Source organism: Thalassophryne amazonica, chromosome 8 (genome assembly GCF_902500255.1).
Source record: "Thalassophryne amazonica chromosome 8, fThaAma1.1, whole genome shotgun sequence".
Taxonomy (NCBI): domain Eukaryota; kingdom Metazoa; phylum Chordata; class Actinopteri; order Batrachoidiformes; family Batrachoididae; genus Thalassophryne; species Thalassophryne amazonica.
Window position 1 is genome coordinate 12,551,514 of NC_047110.1, and position 18,204 is coordinate 12,569,717.

Here is an 18,204-nt window from a genome sequence, read left to right on the forward strand (position 1 = left end):
AGTCGTATCAATAAATGTGAGACACAGGGCATCATGTCAGTATTTGCATAAAAATAAGATGAGCACTCTTTAAGACCCCTTCACACACAGTGCGAAGTTTGGACGACGTTTGGACAAATACGGCAAAACAGCGCAAAACAGTTCATGCACGTGACAGTGTCTTTTGAGCAGGAACAGTGCGAGGTACACCACATCGCTTATGTGGAATAAATAAAAAATAAAACCCGCCGGTACCTGTGGGACCACATCGCGCCACTTATGTGGAATAGATGAATAAAAAAACACATACCGCCCACTGGATGCGAACCCAGGCCTTCCAAAAGCTCTGATGAGCAGTCAGCAACTTTTCCACTAAGCTATGGAGCTGTTCTTTGAAAGCTGTGGGAATCTGCATCATATCAGGAAGGACATGGAAGTATTACAAAAAAATTTTTAAATCACACACCATATAAAAATGCTGCATTTATCAAGCGAGCAATACAAATATGATCCGTCTGTTCCTCTGATGATGACCCATGGTGACAGACATACAGCCATGAAATGACATGAATGAGAAGCAGTGTGCTCTGATGTCCACATCTACTGCTCCGGTGCGTCCAGTCGGCTACGCGCGTGTTCTGCCCGACACGCGTCTTGTGGACGGGGCGCCGCAGGCCAGACACCACGTCATGTGGAACAGACCTTACATGGGTGACGTGATGATCAGATTGCTCGCTGCGTGTTCTGATCTGATGGTCCATTTAAACCTAACAGGCTGTGTCCGCTCTGTGTGCACACTCACTTGCTGCAGCTTGTCGCCATGGCAATATATGTTTTTATTTATGTCCATGTAAGTACAGTAATCAGCCACACGCGCCTCACAGTGGACAGTTGTTAGTCCATGTCTGTCCAAACACAGTAGGTGTTGTCCAACTGGAATGTCCAGAATGACAGATCACCACAGCTGCTTCTGTCATAGCCACACCTCCTGTCAGTTCTCAGCGCACACACCAAAGCCACACTCATGAGGAACTTGGACACATTTCTCTGCAAGTACGACAGTGGTTTTCTGCAGTCTGTTATCGTGCCAAGAGTGTGACTGGCCACACATTTTCTATGTGCCATGCAAGCGGTGTTAGATGTGCGTGTGTGTCACCTGGAATTTGGCTGACACCTACCGCGAGAGCGTGCGATGGGTCGCACAGTGCACACTCTGTGTTTCAGCTGCTGGTGTGTGCAAACGGTCGTAGCAACAGGTGTACGAGGCGTTAGAGGCAGGGACAATTTCACAGGGTTTTTAACACAATTCCTGTGTCATGCGCATTAAGTGCACACTTCCTCCAAACTTCACACTATGTATGAAGGGGCCCTTAAGGAGGTTAGAAAAATTAAAGGTAGAAATAATGTATCACCAAGCAACATTGACGGGTGCACAGATAATGCTGAATTGCTGTACTTTTTAGTAATAAAAAATTGTATAACAGTGCTCCATTTGAGCATTCTGAAATAAATGATATATATAGGAAAATATCAAATAGAATGAATGAGGGTATTGAAGTTTAGTATAAAATCTCCGTACATGAAGTTTCCAAAGCAGTTCATCAACTAAAACATGGTAAATCTGATGGAGAGGAAGGTATTCAGTCTGATCATATAACATATGCTCCACAGAGATATATTATTGAGTCCAATTCTGAAAAAGAGCATGATCTCCAATTCAAATACAACCCCAATTCCAGTGAAGTTGGGATGTTGTGTGAAATGTAAATAAAAACAGAATATAATGATTTGCAAATCCTCTTCAACCTATATAAAATTGAATGCACCACAAAGACAAGATATTTAATGTTCAAACTGGCAGACTTATTTTGTTTTTGTACAAATATTTGTTCATTTTGAAATGGATGCTTGCAACACGTTTCACAAAAGGTGGGACAGGGGCAACAAAAGACTAGAAAAGTTGATGAATGCTCAAAGAACACCTGTTTGGAACATTCCACAGGTGAACCGGTCAGCTGTGGAAACAGGTGAGTGTCATGATTGGGTATAAAAGGAGCATCCCCAAAAGGCTCAGTCCTTCACAAGCAAAGATGGGGTGAGGATCACCACTTTGTGAACAACTGCATGAAAAAATAGTCCAACAGTTTAAGAACAATGTTTCTCAATGTTCAATTGCAAGGAATTTAGGGATTCCATCATCTACAGTTCATAATATAATTAGAAGATTCAGAGCATCTGGAGAACTTTCTAAATGTAAGCAGCAAGGCCGAAAACCAACATTGAATGCCCGTGACCTCCGATCCCTGCATTAAAAACCAACATCATTGGGGTCTTACCGCGTGGGCTCAGGAACACTTCAGAAAACCATTGTCAGTTAACACAGTTCATTGCTACATCTACGAGTGCAAGTTAAAACACTACCATGCAAAGTGAAAGCCATACATCAACAACATCCAGAAACACCGCCGCCTTCTCTGGTCCTGAGTTCATTTGAAATGGACAGACGCAAAGTGGGAAAGTGTGCTGTGGTCTGATGAGTCCACATTTCAAATTGTTTTTGGAAATCATAGACGTCGTATCCTCTGGACAAAAGACCATCCAGATTGTTACCAGTGCTAAGTTCAAAAGCTAGCATCTGTGATGGTATGGGGGTGTGTTAGTGCCAATGACATGGGCAACTTACACATCTGTGATGGCACCATCAATGGTGAAAGGTACATCCAGGTTTTGGAGCAACACATGCTGCCATTCAAGCAACATCTTTTTCAGGGACGTCCCTGCTTATTTCAGCAAGACAATGCCAAGCCACATTCTGCATGTGTTACAACAGTGTGGCTTTGTAGTAAAAAAGTGCGAGTACTAGACTGGTCTGCCTGCAGTCCAGACCTGTTGCCCATTGAAAAACGGAGACCCCAGACTGTTGAACAACTGAAGTCGTACATCAAGCAAGAATGGGAAAGAATTCCACCTACAAATCTTCAACAGCTAGTGTCCTCAGTTCCCAAACGCTTATTGAGTGTTGTTAGAAGGAAAGGTGATGTAACACAGTGGTAAACATACCACTGTCCCAGCTTTTTTGAAACGTGGCGCAGGCATCCATTTCAAAATGAGCAAATATTTGCACAAAAACAATGAAGTTTATCAGTTTGAACATTAAATATCTTGTCTTTGTGGTGTATTCAACTGAATATAGGTTGAAGAGGATTTGCAAATCATTGTATTCTGTTTTTATTTACATTTATTTATTTTACACAACATCCCAACTTCATTGGAATTGGGGTTGTAATTATCGTGTCATTACCTTGAACAGTATTATTGCAAAAACTGTTGATGTCATTATTCTAGTAAAAAAAACAACAAAAAACAAGCATTAATGAGCTGTGACCTGCAGTTTGGTTTTCAACCAGGTTTCTCCATTACTCAATGCACTTTTGTCATGAATGAGGTCATAAGTTATTATAACTACAAGAAAAGTAATGTTTTTGTGACCATGCTTGATGCAACTAAAGCTTTTGATAAAGTGAACTGCAGCAAACTATTTTGAAAATTATTAGCCAGAATTATTTCTCCTATTGTACATACGTTATTATTTTTCATGCACACCAATCAGGTACTGGACTTCAAAGTTTAGATGTTGTATTGAAGAAAGTTCAAACCCTGATATAGAATCATCTGCAGCGCTGGGGTCTTGGATCAGATCACATGCAAACATCTGGACAAAGAGCCCAGGCTTCCTGTCTACGCCAACTTTTCTTCCTCCCACCAGTCCCATGTGGGCAGCTCTTAGCCTGTCATGAATCAGCATCTATGTGATTGGCTGCAAAAGTGAAGTAGGCGGTTATAGGCAGGTGTCTGCTCACGTTGCATTAAAGGTTTTGTAAAAATCTTATAGTGTGTGTCTGCATGAAAATTCAGTAAGTAAGTTAGCATGTCATGCAATAATCACAGTGTTTCATCATGTTGATTCTTTTCCAAATAGACGGGAATACTTTGGTTTTTATCAATTAAACAATTAAAAAGATCACATGGTTTTATCAATTAGACAGCTGTAAAAAGATCAGATAGTTTTATCAAATACAAGGACATTTTGTGCTTCAGCCATTTTGAAAAGAAGTTAGGTTAAGATTAGATAGTTACAAGGACATTTTAGATGTGCGTCAGCCATTTTGTGTTATGCATCATGGGACACTTTACAATGTCGCTTCCAAACCTGCAGTGTTTTTCTTTAAGGCACTCGTTCCCGCCCACAGCAAAGATCTAACCACCCACTCTTGCAAGATTTTTTTTCCCAACATGCTGGCAGATAGACACGGAACCACACAGAAACACAACCAGTTATCTCACTCCAGACAAGCCAAATACACTTGTGACCACCGACACACTGCCATCAAGTGGTGGCAAACATGATTTTATTCCATTGGGGTTTTCTTACAACGCAAAAAAATCTCATCAACATTTAGTTTGGTGAATTTAACAAGAAAACAGACTTCAAGGTAAGGAAAAAGGCACTTAACTTACACAGCCTACAATAAAATATCTTTTCTCTCTCTTTTAACAAGTATTTACACAGTCACTTTCAACACTAAAACACAACGAGCACATTTTGTTTGAGTTTCAAACATGAGATTTTGTTACTACGATGAAGACAAAGACCTAAAATAAGATGTGAAAAATGTGGCCAGTCTGCTGACAAAATCACAGCTGATATGAAATGTTGATTGGACAAATGTGTCTGATTTTAAAGATAAACAATGAAAACTGAGGGTTAAATTCCACCTGTGATGCAAAAATACTTTGGTGTTACAAGTCTTCTGTTATCGGTCAGATAAAAGAATGGAATTATTTTTGTTAATTACTCTGCGTAACAGAAGTGTCTCATAAAACTTTAATTAAATAATATTTACAAGCATAAAACAAAGCACTTAAACATATTTCAAACACGGTGTTCCATGCAGCCTTCATTACACCTTTAGTAAAAAAAAACAAAAAAAAACGCTCAACACGCCATAACATGAACCAACTTCTCTCAGATGGTGCTTACAGTGCAACTGACAACAATTACTGTTTTCTGGTTGATCAACTCAAACAAAAAAAAAAGGGCAAATCTTGAAACAACATGGGTTATGCAGCGCCAAATCAAGACACAAGGAACTCCAAGGCGCTTCACAGGGGTAAGGTCTTATTTTGCTGCTATTATGACTGTACGGCAGATTCTGAACAACCGGTGTGGCTGCCCTTTACACTGGACTTCCTAAATTAATGCTTCAAAAAGAATTTATTGTAAATAAAGCAACAGTCACAAGTAACTGGAAAAGTCAGACACGTGATTGCCAACAATGCTGTAATATGACCAGGTCAGTCAAATATATACAGTGAGCTAAATAAGTATTTGATCCACTGTCGATTTTGCAGGTTTTCCCACCTACAAAGAATGGACAGGTCTGTAAGTTTTATTGTCGGTACAGTTCAACTGTGAGAGACAGAATCTAAAAAATTCTGAAAATCACATTGTATGATTTTTAAATAATTATCATTTTATTGCATGAAATAAGTATTTGACACAATAGAAAAACAGAACTTAATATTTGGTACAGAAACCTTTGTTTGCAATTACAGAGGTCAGACGTTTCCTGTAGTTCTTGACCAAGTTTGCACACTGCAGCAGGGATTTTGGTCCACTCCTCCATACAGATCTTCTCCAGATCTTTCAGGTTTGGAGTTTCAGCTCCCTCCAAAGATTTTCTATTGAGTTCAGGTCTGGAGACTGGCCAGGCCACTCCAGGACCTTGAAATGCTTCTTACGGAGCCCCTCCTTAAGCTGGGCTTACACTGTGTGAGTTTTGGCCCATTTTTGAGCCAATTTTTCACTCATGCAAGAATTTTTTGGATCGCGCCAAGTTTCAGCTTAATCATGCATTCTGCTCTGCATCATGTAGTAATGAGCAATCATGCGTTCTGCATCTTGTAGTAACAAGAGTAACAAGCAGCGTTCATGACCACCTCCCCGTCGGCAATCATTTGGTCAGATGAAAATCAAACCTGTTTGGTATTCTGGTCGGCCCTCTTGAGGGTGTTGTGCTGTTGAAGCAGCGCTACAAGCGTCTATGAGCCGATTTACCCCAACCTCTTGCACTGGGCATGTGCAAACACCGATGCAGAACTGGAGAGAGCATAAACAGTGACCATCTTTTTGGGAGAGCAGCTTCTGTTTAAGTTTTGTTTAAGTTTAAGTTTTGCTTCCGGACACACAAGTCCAATATGTGGTTTTGAAAGTACAATGTGAGTAGTCTGCATCAGAGCATCGGGCAGTATAGTGTGAGAACATAAATCATGCACTCTGAACTTTTACACCCTGCGGTTTTGTCGTACAGTTTGAGCGGGAGCCGAGTATAACCATTGAAAATATTGTACAGTGTCTGCCCAGCATTAGTTGCCCTGGCTGTGCGTTTGGGGTCATTGTCATGCTGGAAGACCCAGCCACGACCCATCTTCAATGCTGTTACTGAGGGAAGGAGGTTGTTTGCCAAAATCTTGCGGTACATGACCCCATCCAACGTCCCTTCAATACAGTGCAGTCGTCCTGTCCCCTTTGCAGAAAAGAACCCCCAAAAATGATGTTTCCACCTCACGTTTCACGGTTGGGACTGTTTTCTTGGGGTAGTTCTCATCCTCCAAACACAGCGAGAGGAGGTGATGCCTAAAAGCTCCGTTTTGGTCTCATCTGATCACATGGTCTCATCTGATCACATCCTTCTCCAGTGCCTCCTCTGGATCATCCAGATTGTCACTGGTGAACTTCAAACAGGCCTGGACATGTGCTGGCTTGAGCAGGGGGACCTTGCAGGCCTGCAGGAGTTTAAACCATGACAGCATCATGTGTTACTAATGTAATCTTTGTGACTGTGGTCCCAGCTCTCTTCAGCTCATTGACCAGGTCCTCCTGTGTTGTTCTGGACTTTCTCAGAATCATCGTTACCCCACAAGGCGAACTCTTGTATGGAGCTCTTGTATGTGTTTCTTCCATTTTCTAAGAATTACTCCAACAATTGTTGCCTTCTCACCAAGCTGCTTGCCTGTTGTCCTGTAGTCCATCCCAGCCTTGTGCAGGTCTACAGTTTTGTCCCTGGTGTCCTTAGACAGCTCTTTGGTCTTGTCCATGGTGGACAGGTTGGAGTGTGATTGATTGAGTGTGTGAACAGGTGTCTTTTATACAGGTAACAAGTTCAAACAGGTGCAGAACAAGAGGACTTCTTAAAGAAAAATTAACAGGTCTGTGAGAGACAGAATTCGTGCTGGTTGGTAGGGGGTCAAATACTTATTTTATGCAATAAAATGCAAATTAATTATTTAAAAATCATACAATGTGATTTTCTCAATTTTATTTTTAGATTCTGACTCTCACAGTTGAACTGTACCTACGATAAAAATTACAGACCTCTCCAGATCAAATACTTAAAGACTGGGACGGATATAAGATTTAAAACAGTTTCGGCTAAACCAGTTCAGCTGAAACTGTGTTTAAACTCCAGCTGTCTTCAAACTTTCAGAACTTTTCAGACCAAACATCTAATTTTCCTCACCCATGTGCGGCACATGTGGGTGTTCTGTGCAAACACAATGTGCACATGAACATTCACATTTTGTACACAGTGACCACTGTAATGATCCTGAGGAACAAGCGCTGTGGCTGCCCTTTACACTCTCATGGATGGACTTCCTAAATGAATGTTTTATTCTGTTTTTCTGTGATTCATTAAAAGTGTCCCTGTGAGTTTTCATGATTGCTGTGTGAAAAAGAGCACAGGTTCAGCTGCACCGGACCACACACCTGATTCAGAGTGATCATCCGTGATATTTGAACAGCTCATGTGAGGAAGCTGCAGTTTCTTCCTGACCCCATCCTGAAAGGTTTAATGCCGCATGTTGAGTTTTGTTTTGTTTTTTTTGTCATCAGTGATATTGTCACCCAAAGTGCAGAAACATTTATCATTTATTGTCCAACTGCATTTAATACTTTTCTGTCACTTTATTCTTAGAATATACATCGTAAAACAATTTGTCATTGGAAGTCAATTTTTTTTAATAATTCTTCTTTCTAATAATCCATGAATCATTTTAACTTTCACTGACATTTTTGGAGGAATCGGGCTCACAATCCATTTTTTTAAACTGTAACTGTTACGGTTCAGTTTGTCAGATAATGTGAGATCCTCTTTGTGACATCGTAATTGAAATAAGGGAGACAGAACACTTTATCAATGTAATTACAGAGTATTACATATGTTTTGCAGTTCTGATGTAAGCAGACATGGTGAAAGATTAAAATTTTTATTTTAATTAATTTAAATTTCAGGTACAGCAGAAGCTGCAGCCCCTGAAGAGTTAACACTAGAGTGTAAAAGATATTGTATAAACACAGGTCTACACCAGGCTTCATCTTGAAAGGGTAGCTAAACTGATGTAGCTCATCATTGTACATGATTTTAAAAAATAAGCACTGAGCTTAAAATGTTTCTAAACTGCATGTTTCAGTTTTTATTCTCAATCAATCAATCAATTTTTTTATATAGCACCAAATCACAACAAACAGCTGCCCCAAGGCGCTTTATATTGTAAGGCAAGGCCATACAATAATTATGTAAAACCCCATAATTATTGTAATAATTATTGTAATAATTATTCTGAGGTCTCCATCATGTTGGCAATGTTGGAGCACATGACTGTATCGCTGTACATGTGGTGTGTCAATGGAAGGAGATGCAGTGTGTCAGTGGGAGGAGCTGTGGTGTGTCAGTAGGAGGAGCTGCAGTGTGTCAGTAGGAGGAGCTGCAGTGTGTCAGTGGGAGGAGCTGCAGTGTATCAGTAGGAGGAGCTGCGGTGTGTCAGTAGGAGGAGCTGCGGTGTATCAGTAGGAGGAGCTACGGTGTATCAGTAGGAGGAGCTGCGGTGTATCAGTAGGAGGAGCTGCGGTGTGTCAGTAGGAGGAGATGCAGTGTGTCAGTAGGAGGAGCTGCGGTGTATGAATAGGAGGAGCTGCGGTGTGTCAGTAGGAGGAGCTGCGGTGTATGAGTAGGAGGAGCTGCGGTGTGTCAGTAGGAGGAGCTGCGGTGTATGAATAGGAGGAGCTGCGGTGTGTCAGTAGGAGGAGCTGCGGTGTGTCAGTAGGAGGAGATGCAGTGTGTCAGTAGGAGGAGCTGCGGTGTATGAGTAGGAGGAGCTGCGGTGTATGAATAGGAGGAGCTGCGGTGTGTCAGTAGGAGGAGCTGCGGTGTATGAGTAGGAGGAGCTGCGGTGTATGAATAGGAGGAGCTGCGGTGTGTCAGTAGGAGGAGCTGCGGTGTGTCAGTAGGAGGAGCTGCGGTGTGTCAGTGGGAGGAGCTGCAGTGTGTCAGTGGGAGGAGCTGCAGTGTGTCAGTGGGAGGAGCTGCGGTGTGTCAGTAGGAGGAGCTGCAGTGTGTCAGTGGGAGGAGCTGCGGTGTATGAGTAGGAGGAGCTGCGGTGTATGAGTAGGAGGAGCTGCAGTGTGTCAGTAGGAGGAGCTGCAGTGTGTCAGTGGGAGGAGCTGCAGTGTGTCAGTGGGAGGAGCTGCAGTGTGTCAGTGGGAGGAGCTGCGGTCGTTGGCAATGTCCTGCAGTCGGCGGAGCAGGGCGGAGTGGTTATCTGGACAAACCCTTTTGTTTGATGGCTCCTCCTCCAGAGGCATGCTGCGCTTCCTGGTGGGACTCTCTCCAGTACGGATCATGTTGTTGATCTCCTGAAGACGCTGGGGGGTCAAAGGTCAGCAGAGGCAGCAAATATTAGACTTTGGCAGCCACTATTTGTGTGAGTAGTCTGTTATATGCAGTATAAATTTGTACATAATACATACTATTGCTGATAATATTGCCATATTACAGAACCTCCTTGGGTCCTTGTTGTCACCAATCCAGGCAGACATCCAGTCTATCCCCACCTCCTAGAAGCAGTCATCTATCCAGCCAGATAATATGTGGGAATCCTTTTGGACTTTCCAGTTGCTGGGGATCTCAGCACTGAGGACGCTGAGTACTGGGTCATTCTCAGAGACGCAGACCACCGTGGCCACAGCTGATGTTCCCTCACAGTGCAAGTCGTATGCCTGACCTGAGCCTCCCTAAGTAACCATTTATTTGATACAAAGTTGTTTCCCAGCAGTACCAAAGACATCCACTTGTTGCCTTGGGTCACTACATTAAGACAGGAAACACCAGGACCCTGAAGTCTTCTTTATAAGGTCCATCTGTCCATGACTCCATCAACTCTTTCCAGACGTCTCTCTTGACCTCACAGGTGGAGCTCCCAGAGACAGGAATGTCACTGGGAACTTTGACCATTTAATGATGTCTTTGAACTGTTCTTTTGCCATGGTGGAATGATTGTACCGCATACATCATTAAAGACTCTAACAAAAACAAGAACTGGGTGCAAAAGTTTGAATTTGTTTTGGATCTAGCGTGTTGCCTGTGGGGATCCACATGCTCTAGATTCGGTCATGTTTATAAAATAGGTAGCTGAAATATTTCAAGGGTGGTAATAAATTATGCCAAGTTTCTGTAATATTTGGAATGATGTGTGAGTCCACAATGTAACTATCAACGTCCACTGTTCACTGCTGTCTCGGAACATCTGTAATTTCTCCAAAACTATTAGTCCTGTCAGCGTTCCGTTTTTGCAGCGTTCATCCTTGACCCAAAATACATAAGCATAAATGTCAGCTCTCCCCAGGTTCTATGTGATTGAAGCCACACACATGCACACACATGTACACACACACACACACACACACACATACATATATATATATATTCGGGCTGGGCAACGTTAACGCGCTAACGTTGCGTTAATTATTGAGGTAATTATCGCCGACAATTTTGTTCCTCCCCTTAACTCTGCAGTTTTTTTTTTGTTTGTTTTTTTTTTTGGCCTTTTATGACTGTTGCTCGTTGCCTTTTATTTTGAAAGCGTCAGTCGAGGGCGAGCTTATGCTGCTGCTTCCTGCTGATAGCTGAGTTCACACAGAAAACGACACGAGGATCGAGAAAAGTACACGCTATGCAATGCACAACAAAACAAAATGGAGAAAGACGCTGAACTTTTGAATGGACATTTTCGGTACAAAGTTCTACAGGATCAGGCCCGGATCTTTTACGCATCGTTCGTCATCGGTAAAAAAAAACTTGAATAATCTCGAATAGCCGAACGTGTCCCCGCGGTGAACACAGCTTTTCGGTGGTTTTCATGTCAACCTATAGTCCGTAAATGATACGGATTTTTACGAGTTTCAGAGTCATACGGACGTACAAATAAAGTCGGATATTCAGGGTTTGGTCTGTAATAAACTATTTCTGCAGCGCGGCTCCACTTTGAAACCATGAACCATTGAAGCAATGCTTCGATCCAGTAGCTCGTTGGTTCTTTGGTTCACTGCTCTTCAGAAACGGCAAGCCGCTTCTTAACCCCTCGCAAAGCCATTAAAATATCGTCAGTCACTTTTGTGTGGATTAAAGTCACTAACTGGGACTCTTGTCTTGTTGCTGTCAAGAAACGAGAATTGTCCTCCGTTCCGTTCACACAGCTCGAAACGCTGCGTGGCCGAGTCCGGTCGGAATTAATAACTTCAAAATGAATCGCCACTTTAAATAAAATGACACCTCTTTCCAAATGTAATACAGACAAGAATCTACAATCGACTAAAATGTTTTTTTTCCTCCCAAAATGAAACGTGCTGTTTTCTTTTCAAATTACATCCTGAAGTGAAGCACAGCTGAAAGCTCAGCTCAGATATATGGAAACACATTCATGCCAATAATGTCTGAAAGGAAATGCTTTTGACAAAAACTACAGATTTTGTTTATTCCTATTTATGTCCAGAGATCAAGGATTCACCATGTAGAGTTCATTATGTACAAAGTTTAAGGATCCAGTGACCAAATTCATATTTATTTACTTTTAAGACTCAATAAAATGTTTGATTTCAATTCAGTTTAATCTGCTTATAAAGTGCCAAATCACAACAAAATCTAAATATACTAAAACAAATACATCACAATTGTACACATATCAAATCGTGGTATGTGTACAATTATGATGTATTTGTTTTAGTACATTTAATCTTGGACATGAATATTGTTATTTTGATATGAAACAGGATAACAAATGACCTGCCAGTGGTTTTATATTTGATTTCATTAGTGTGTTTCAGTTGAAATTTACATTTTCAAATAAAACTGCTTTTAAGCGGCTTTTGAATTCATTTTTGGGTTTCACATATACCATGCGATTAATCATGATTAATCACAAAGTCATTGAGTTAATGCGATTAAGATTTTTTATGTTTGCCCACCCCTAATATATATATATATATATATATATATATATATATATATATATATATATATACGAGGTATGTCCAAAAAGTATCGGACCTTTTTATTTTTTGCAAAAACCATATGGATTTGAATCACGTGTGATTCCGCTACTCTTTCCATGACAAAAACTCCTGTAACAATGGAATGTGCCGTTCATTTCTAAACTGGACGCTGTCTTGATCCGTTATGTCGTCTGACTAGCACAGGAATTGCGGAAGACGTGGACATCAGCACTTTTTCGGCACATTGAGACAGACGTGCGGAGGAATTCCGCGCGTCGCGGCAGAGCCGCATGGCACAAAGCAACACCGTGATGAAGCCTCACAGGACATGTTTGGGCATGTCCACCTCATGCACAATTTCTCGGATAATCACACGACTGAAAAGCAACCAGAAGCCACCTGAAAGCCATCCTGTGAGACCAACACGGAGGTGGTTTTGTCCCGCGCCATGAGCGGCACGGTGGTGCAATCCTCCGCTTGTCTTTCCATGAAAAAAACTCCTGTAACAGTGGAATGTGCCGAAAAAGTGCTGATGTCCACGCCTTCTGCCTTTTTTGTGAAAGACGATGTCTCGGATCAACAAAGCTTTCACGGTGGAAATGATCTGGTTGTTTCAGCGGGGTTTCAGCCTGTCGATCGGCGCTCGGAGCGCGGCGCGCTCTCAGCAGCTGTGGGCGGTCTTTAAACCGGCTGGAGCACTCCTTAATCTGTGTAATCCCCAGAAAATCGTCGCTGAAAGCCATCTAAATTTTCCGAATGGTTACCACCTGGAGGTCTCTCACAGTTTCTGGAAAAATTTGATGCAGCAAAGCTCCAAATCGTTCAGACATTTATTCGCAATAAAAATCCGACGAGAGGGGTGTACCACTGCTCACACAAAACCTGCTCACAGGCGAATGACGCAACCGACAGGCGTGAAAAAACTCACGCATGCGCACGAAGGTTCAAGCTTGGCTGATGCAATCACACGTGGTTCAATTCCATATGGTTTTTGCAAAAAATAAAAAGGTTCCGATACTTTTTGGACAGACTTCGTCTATATATATATATATATATATATATATATATATATATATATATATATATATATATACAGTGGTGAGCACAGATAGCCAAAAAATTAACTTTATCTCACCCATATTGGCCTCTCTTCATTGGCTTCCTGTTAATTCTAGAATAGAATTTAAAATTCTTCTTCTTACTTATAAGGTTTTGAATAATCAGGTCCCATCTTATCTTAAGGACCTCGTAGTACCATATCACCCCAATAGAGCGCTTCGCTCTCAGACTGCAGACTTACTTGTAGTTCCTAGGGTTTTTAAGAGTAGAATGGGAGGCAGAGCCTTCAGCTTTCAGGCTCCTCTCCTGTGGAACCAGCTCCTACATGGAGTATCAAGCTGCGGTCAACATCTGACAACCACATCCTGATCGCCTATCGTATGGTCGAATGAGAACAAACCTGTTTGATATTATTGTGCTGAAAAGCTACAAGCATCCAAACGCTTGCACTGTGCCTGTGCAAACACTGCAGAGCTGTCAGGTAATGTTATTATTATTATTTTGCTGTTGTTTTGTTTTTAAACTTCATTTGTAAAAAAAAAAAAAAACAGCCATTTGCAAAGCCAAAAAGTTGATTTGACAATCATCTGATATAACCAGGGACAAAATAAATACAACACTGCCATCTACTGGTTCCCAGACGCTTAGTACTTAGGGCGAATACTGCCATGAACACTACTGGCCAGTAGATGGCAGTAGAGGCCTTGAAAACAAAATTCCAGATAATCCCTGTCACATTTAAAATGCGTGGAATTTAACAAACACAAATATAACACCAACGTCTATAAATGCAGAGAATATATTCAAGAGAGTTTTAGGCACTAGAGTTTAATGCTGTTGTCTGTGGAGCCTGAACAGAGTGTCTGAAATGCATTTGTCCTGTCGTAACGTACTGAGATTACATCATCGTACCCATAATGCACTGCGGGGCATAGCATGTGCTCACAAAACCTTAAAAATTAGCACATTACTTTAAAACTAAAACATATATCTGATATTTTCACTTTATAAAACTTCAGACATGACAGTAATTTTAAATAACTTGTCCAAGATTAGTTTGGTTAAAATTTGAACCATAAGTTAAAAATGTATGCCTCTGGATGACTTAGGTGATATTGCCAGTATATCGGTATGGTGTTAAAGGAAATGTTTTTTTTATTTTTTGGGGGGCTGTTTCTCCTTTGTCTGCAGAGGACTGAGATGCTTTTCATACAAGCAGTTTTTTTTTTTGTTAGTAAAGGGTATAACTGTGCTTCTGTTACAAAATTTTTAACAGGTGGATGCTGAGCTGATTTTAAATTTTAAAAATGCTTGTCACTGTTTGGCTTTGTTTATCAGTTTAAAAGTTATTGGACAAAAATTAATTGGAAGATAATTGGTCCGATAATAGTTATCTAAAAAGATTTATCTGTTATCGGATTATCGGAAGTGTGCCCACCGGCCTCGGAGGATGTTCATTCAGTTGTTTAATTTTGTAGAAAAAAAGCAGATCACAGACATGACACAAAACTAATGTCATTTCAAATGGCAACTTTCTGGCTTTAAGAAACACTATAAGAAATCAGGAAAAAAAATTGTGGCAGTCAGTAATGGTTGCTTTTTTAGACCAAGCAGAGGGAAAAAAATATGGAATCACTCAATTCTGAGGAAAAAATTATGGAATCATGAAAAACAAAAGAACGCTCCAACACATCACTAGTATTTTGTTGCACCACCTCTGGCTCATCCACAGTCCACGATTGCTTGTAACCTTGTTTTTTTTCTGTTTAGGTGTTAATGATGGCTTTCGTTTAGCTTTTCTGTATGTAAATCCCATTTCCTTTAGGCGGTTTCTTACAGTTCAGTCACAGACGTTGACTCCAATTTCCTCCCATTCGTTCCTCATTTGTTTTGTGCATTTTCGATTTTTGAGACATATTGCTTTAAGTTTTCTGTCTTGACGCTCTGATGTCTTCCTTGGTCTACCAGTATGTTTGCCTTTAACAACCTTCCCATGTTGTTTGTATTTGGTCCAGAGTTTAGACACAGCTGACTGTGAACAACCAACATCTTTTGCAACATTGCGTGATGATTTACCCTCTTTTAAGAGTTTGATAATCCTCTCCTTTGTTTCAATTGACATCTCTCCTGTTGAAGCCATGAGTCATGTCAGTCCACTTGGTGCAACAGCTCTCCAAGGTGTGATCACTCCTTTTTAGATGCAGACTAACAAGCAGCTCTGATATGATGCAGGTGTTAGTTTTGGGGATGAAAATTTACAGGGTGATTCCATAATTTATTCCTCAGAATTGAGTGAGTCCATATTTTTTTCCCTCTGCGTGGTCTAAAAAAGTAACCGTTACTGACTGCCACAATTTTTTTTTCCTGATTTCTTATAGTGTTTCTTAAAGCTAGAAAGTTGCCATTTGAAATGACTTTAGTTTATAATTTTTACCAGGGGTTGTATATATATATATATATATATATATATATATATATATATATATGCACATGCCTTGACATGTCCAGCTTGTCCACAATTTCTCGGATAGTCACACAACTGAAAAGCCACCGAAAGCCGTCTGAATCTTCCGAATGGTTGACAAGCTTGGCATGTCCCAACATGTCCTGTGAGACTTCAACACGGAGTCGCTGTTGCTCCGCCATCTGCTTCGTGCCGATGAATTTCGCCGCCACTCTTTTCATGGCAAAATCATCTTTCACAGTGGAATGTGCCGAGAAAGTGCTGATGTCCACCTCTTCCGCAATTTCGGTCCCACATCACCACAGCGTTCATTTTGGAAAACGACGAGAGACTCCACCCATCCTCACACAAAGGCTGCTTACAAGCAAATGACGCAACCGACAGGCGTGAAAAAAATCACGCATGCGCACGAAGGTTCAAGGTTGGCTCCTGCAAGCACACATGATTCAAATCCATCAGGTTTTTGAAAAAAATAAAAAGGTCGGATACTTTTCTAACAGACCTCGTATATATATATATATATATACATAACTGTGTCACTGACTGTGTGATGGGGGTATAATCCTTATTTGTCTGGACTATTTCTGTCTGCAGCAAATGAAAGACAGATGATACAAAGCTTCATGGAACAGCAACAGTACATGTGAAGAGGGCTTTTATGTGTTAAGATTTCCAGCTTTCTGCTTGAGTTTAGCTGTCCACAACACAAGCTGATGGTACTCCATCTCTTAGCCAAGTCCAAGCCATATTTCTCTAGGATTGACCTTGAGAAGGTTATCCACGCCTTTGTCACAAGTAGACTAGATTATTGTAACTCTCTGTACGTTGGCTTGGATCAGACCTCTCTAAACTGCCTTCAGCTTATTCAGAACACTGCTGCTCCTCTTCTTTCGGGAAAGAAAAAGTATGACCACATTACGGCGGTTTTGGCCACTCTGCACTGGCTCCCAGACCGTTACCGGGTTGACTTTAAACTTCTTTTAATTGTTTTTAAAGCCTTCAATGGCTTGGCCCCGGTGTACCTTTTTTTTTCCTTACACCCCAAACAGCGCCTTAAGGTCTTCTGACCAACTATTGCTGGAGGTGCCCAAAAGCAGATTAAAGACGACAGGTGACACAGCCTCTGCAGTGGCTGCCCCCAGGCTCTGGAATAGTCTCCCCTTCAATATTAGATCATCCCTGTCCCTAGAGACTTTTAAATCCTCTTTGAAAACCTACTTCTTTTCTCTGGAGTTTCCTAAATGAGCGATTGCACCTCTATTTTTTTTTTACTACTTTTTACTCATTATTTTACTTTGTCTTTTATTTCTTTTATTGCCTGTTGCAATTTTAATGTTATTTGATATTTATTTATTTATGATTGGGGTAACTTGGTGCCCATCGTAAAATGTTTTGCATGTGGAAAGAATGTAGGCATGTTTTACTATATTGTGCACAATTTACTATACGAGGTCTATTAGAAAAGTATCCGACCTTATTATTTTTTTCAAAAACCATATGGATTTGAATCACGTGTGATTGCGTCAGCCAAGCTTGAACCTTCTTGCGCATGTGTGAGTTTTTTCACGCCTGTTGGTTGCGTCATTCGCCTGTGAGCAGGCTTTGAGTGAGGAGTGGTCCACCCCTCTCGTTGTTTTTTTCATTGTTTAGGAATGGCTCAGAGACTGCCGCTTTGCTTGATCAAAAATTTTTCAGAAACTGTGAGGGACATCAAAGTGGACACCATTCGAGAAATTCAGATGGTTTTTGTCATGCCATCACTGTGAATACGTGTGATGGCTTGGCTGACACAATCACACGTGATTCAAATCCATATGGTTTTTGAAAAAAATAATAAGGTCGAATACTTTTCTAATAGACCTCGTATTGTGTTCTTGTTTTACTACAGTGTGCGCTCACTTTAAGCATTGTAAAATGAATGCACAATTTCTAAAACATGCACATGATTTATTAAAACGAGGGAACAATTTAGTATAATGAGATAATTAATTATAATTTAATGAACTTAATTATAATTTAATGAACTTAATTATAATTTAATTTAATTTAATGAACACCGTTATAAAACATTGCGTGTACAATCTACTTAAACGTGGCCACTCAATATATATTGTCTTGACAACGTCAGCACCGCATGTGATCCTGCCACCAAGAGTAGAGTCCGCTGCCACCACCTGCCTACGGCTATCATCACTTAATGTGAACTGTAAACTTACAGAGTTAAGTTGGAAAGATATCCAAAGATGCAATTAAACCTGAGCCAAATCAACATGCAGATCCACCTTGGAGCTGTGGCGACACTGAGTGTAAACAG

The 18,204-nt window shown here is 40.9% G+C and overlaps 1 protein-coding gene across 2 annotated transcripts in view; it reads right to left on the reverse strand.

The window, feature by feature from the left end:
• Positions 1-9,500: 9,500 nt before the first annotated feature.
• rbl2 (retinoblastoma-like 2 (p130)) overlaps positions 9,501-18,204 on the reverse strand; it is a 212,382-nt gene continuing 203,678 nt past the window's right edge. For both annotated transcript variants that reach the window (XM_034175745.1, XM_034175744.1), the window contains exon 22: positions 9,501-9,742. In XM_034175745.1, the coding sequence (XP_034031636.1) occupies positions 9,575-9,742 (168 nt within the window). In that variant the 3' untranslated portion in view covers positions 9,501-9,574. The remainder of the gene's footprint in view (positions 9,743-18,204) is intronic.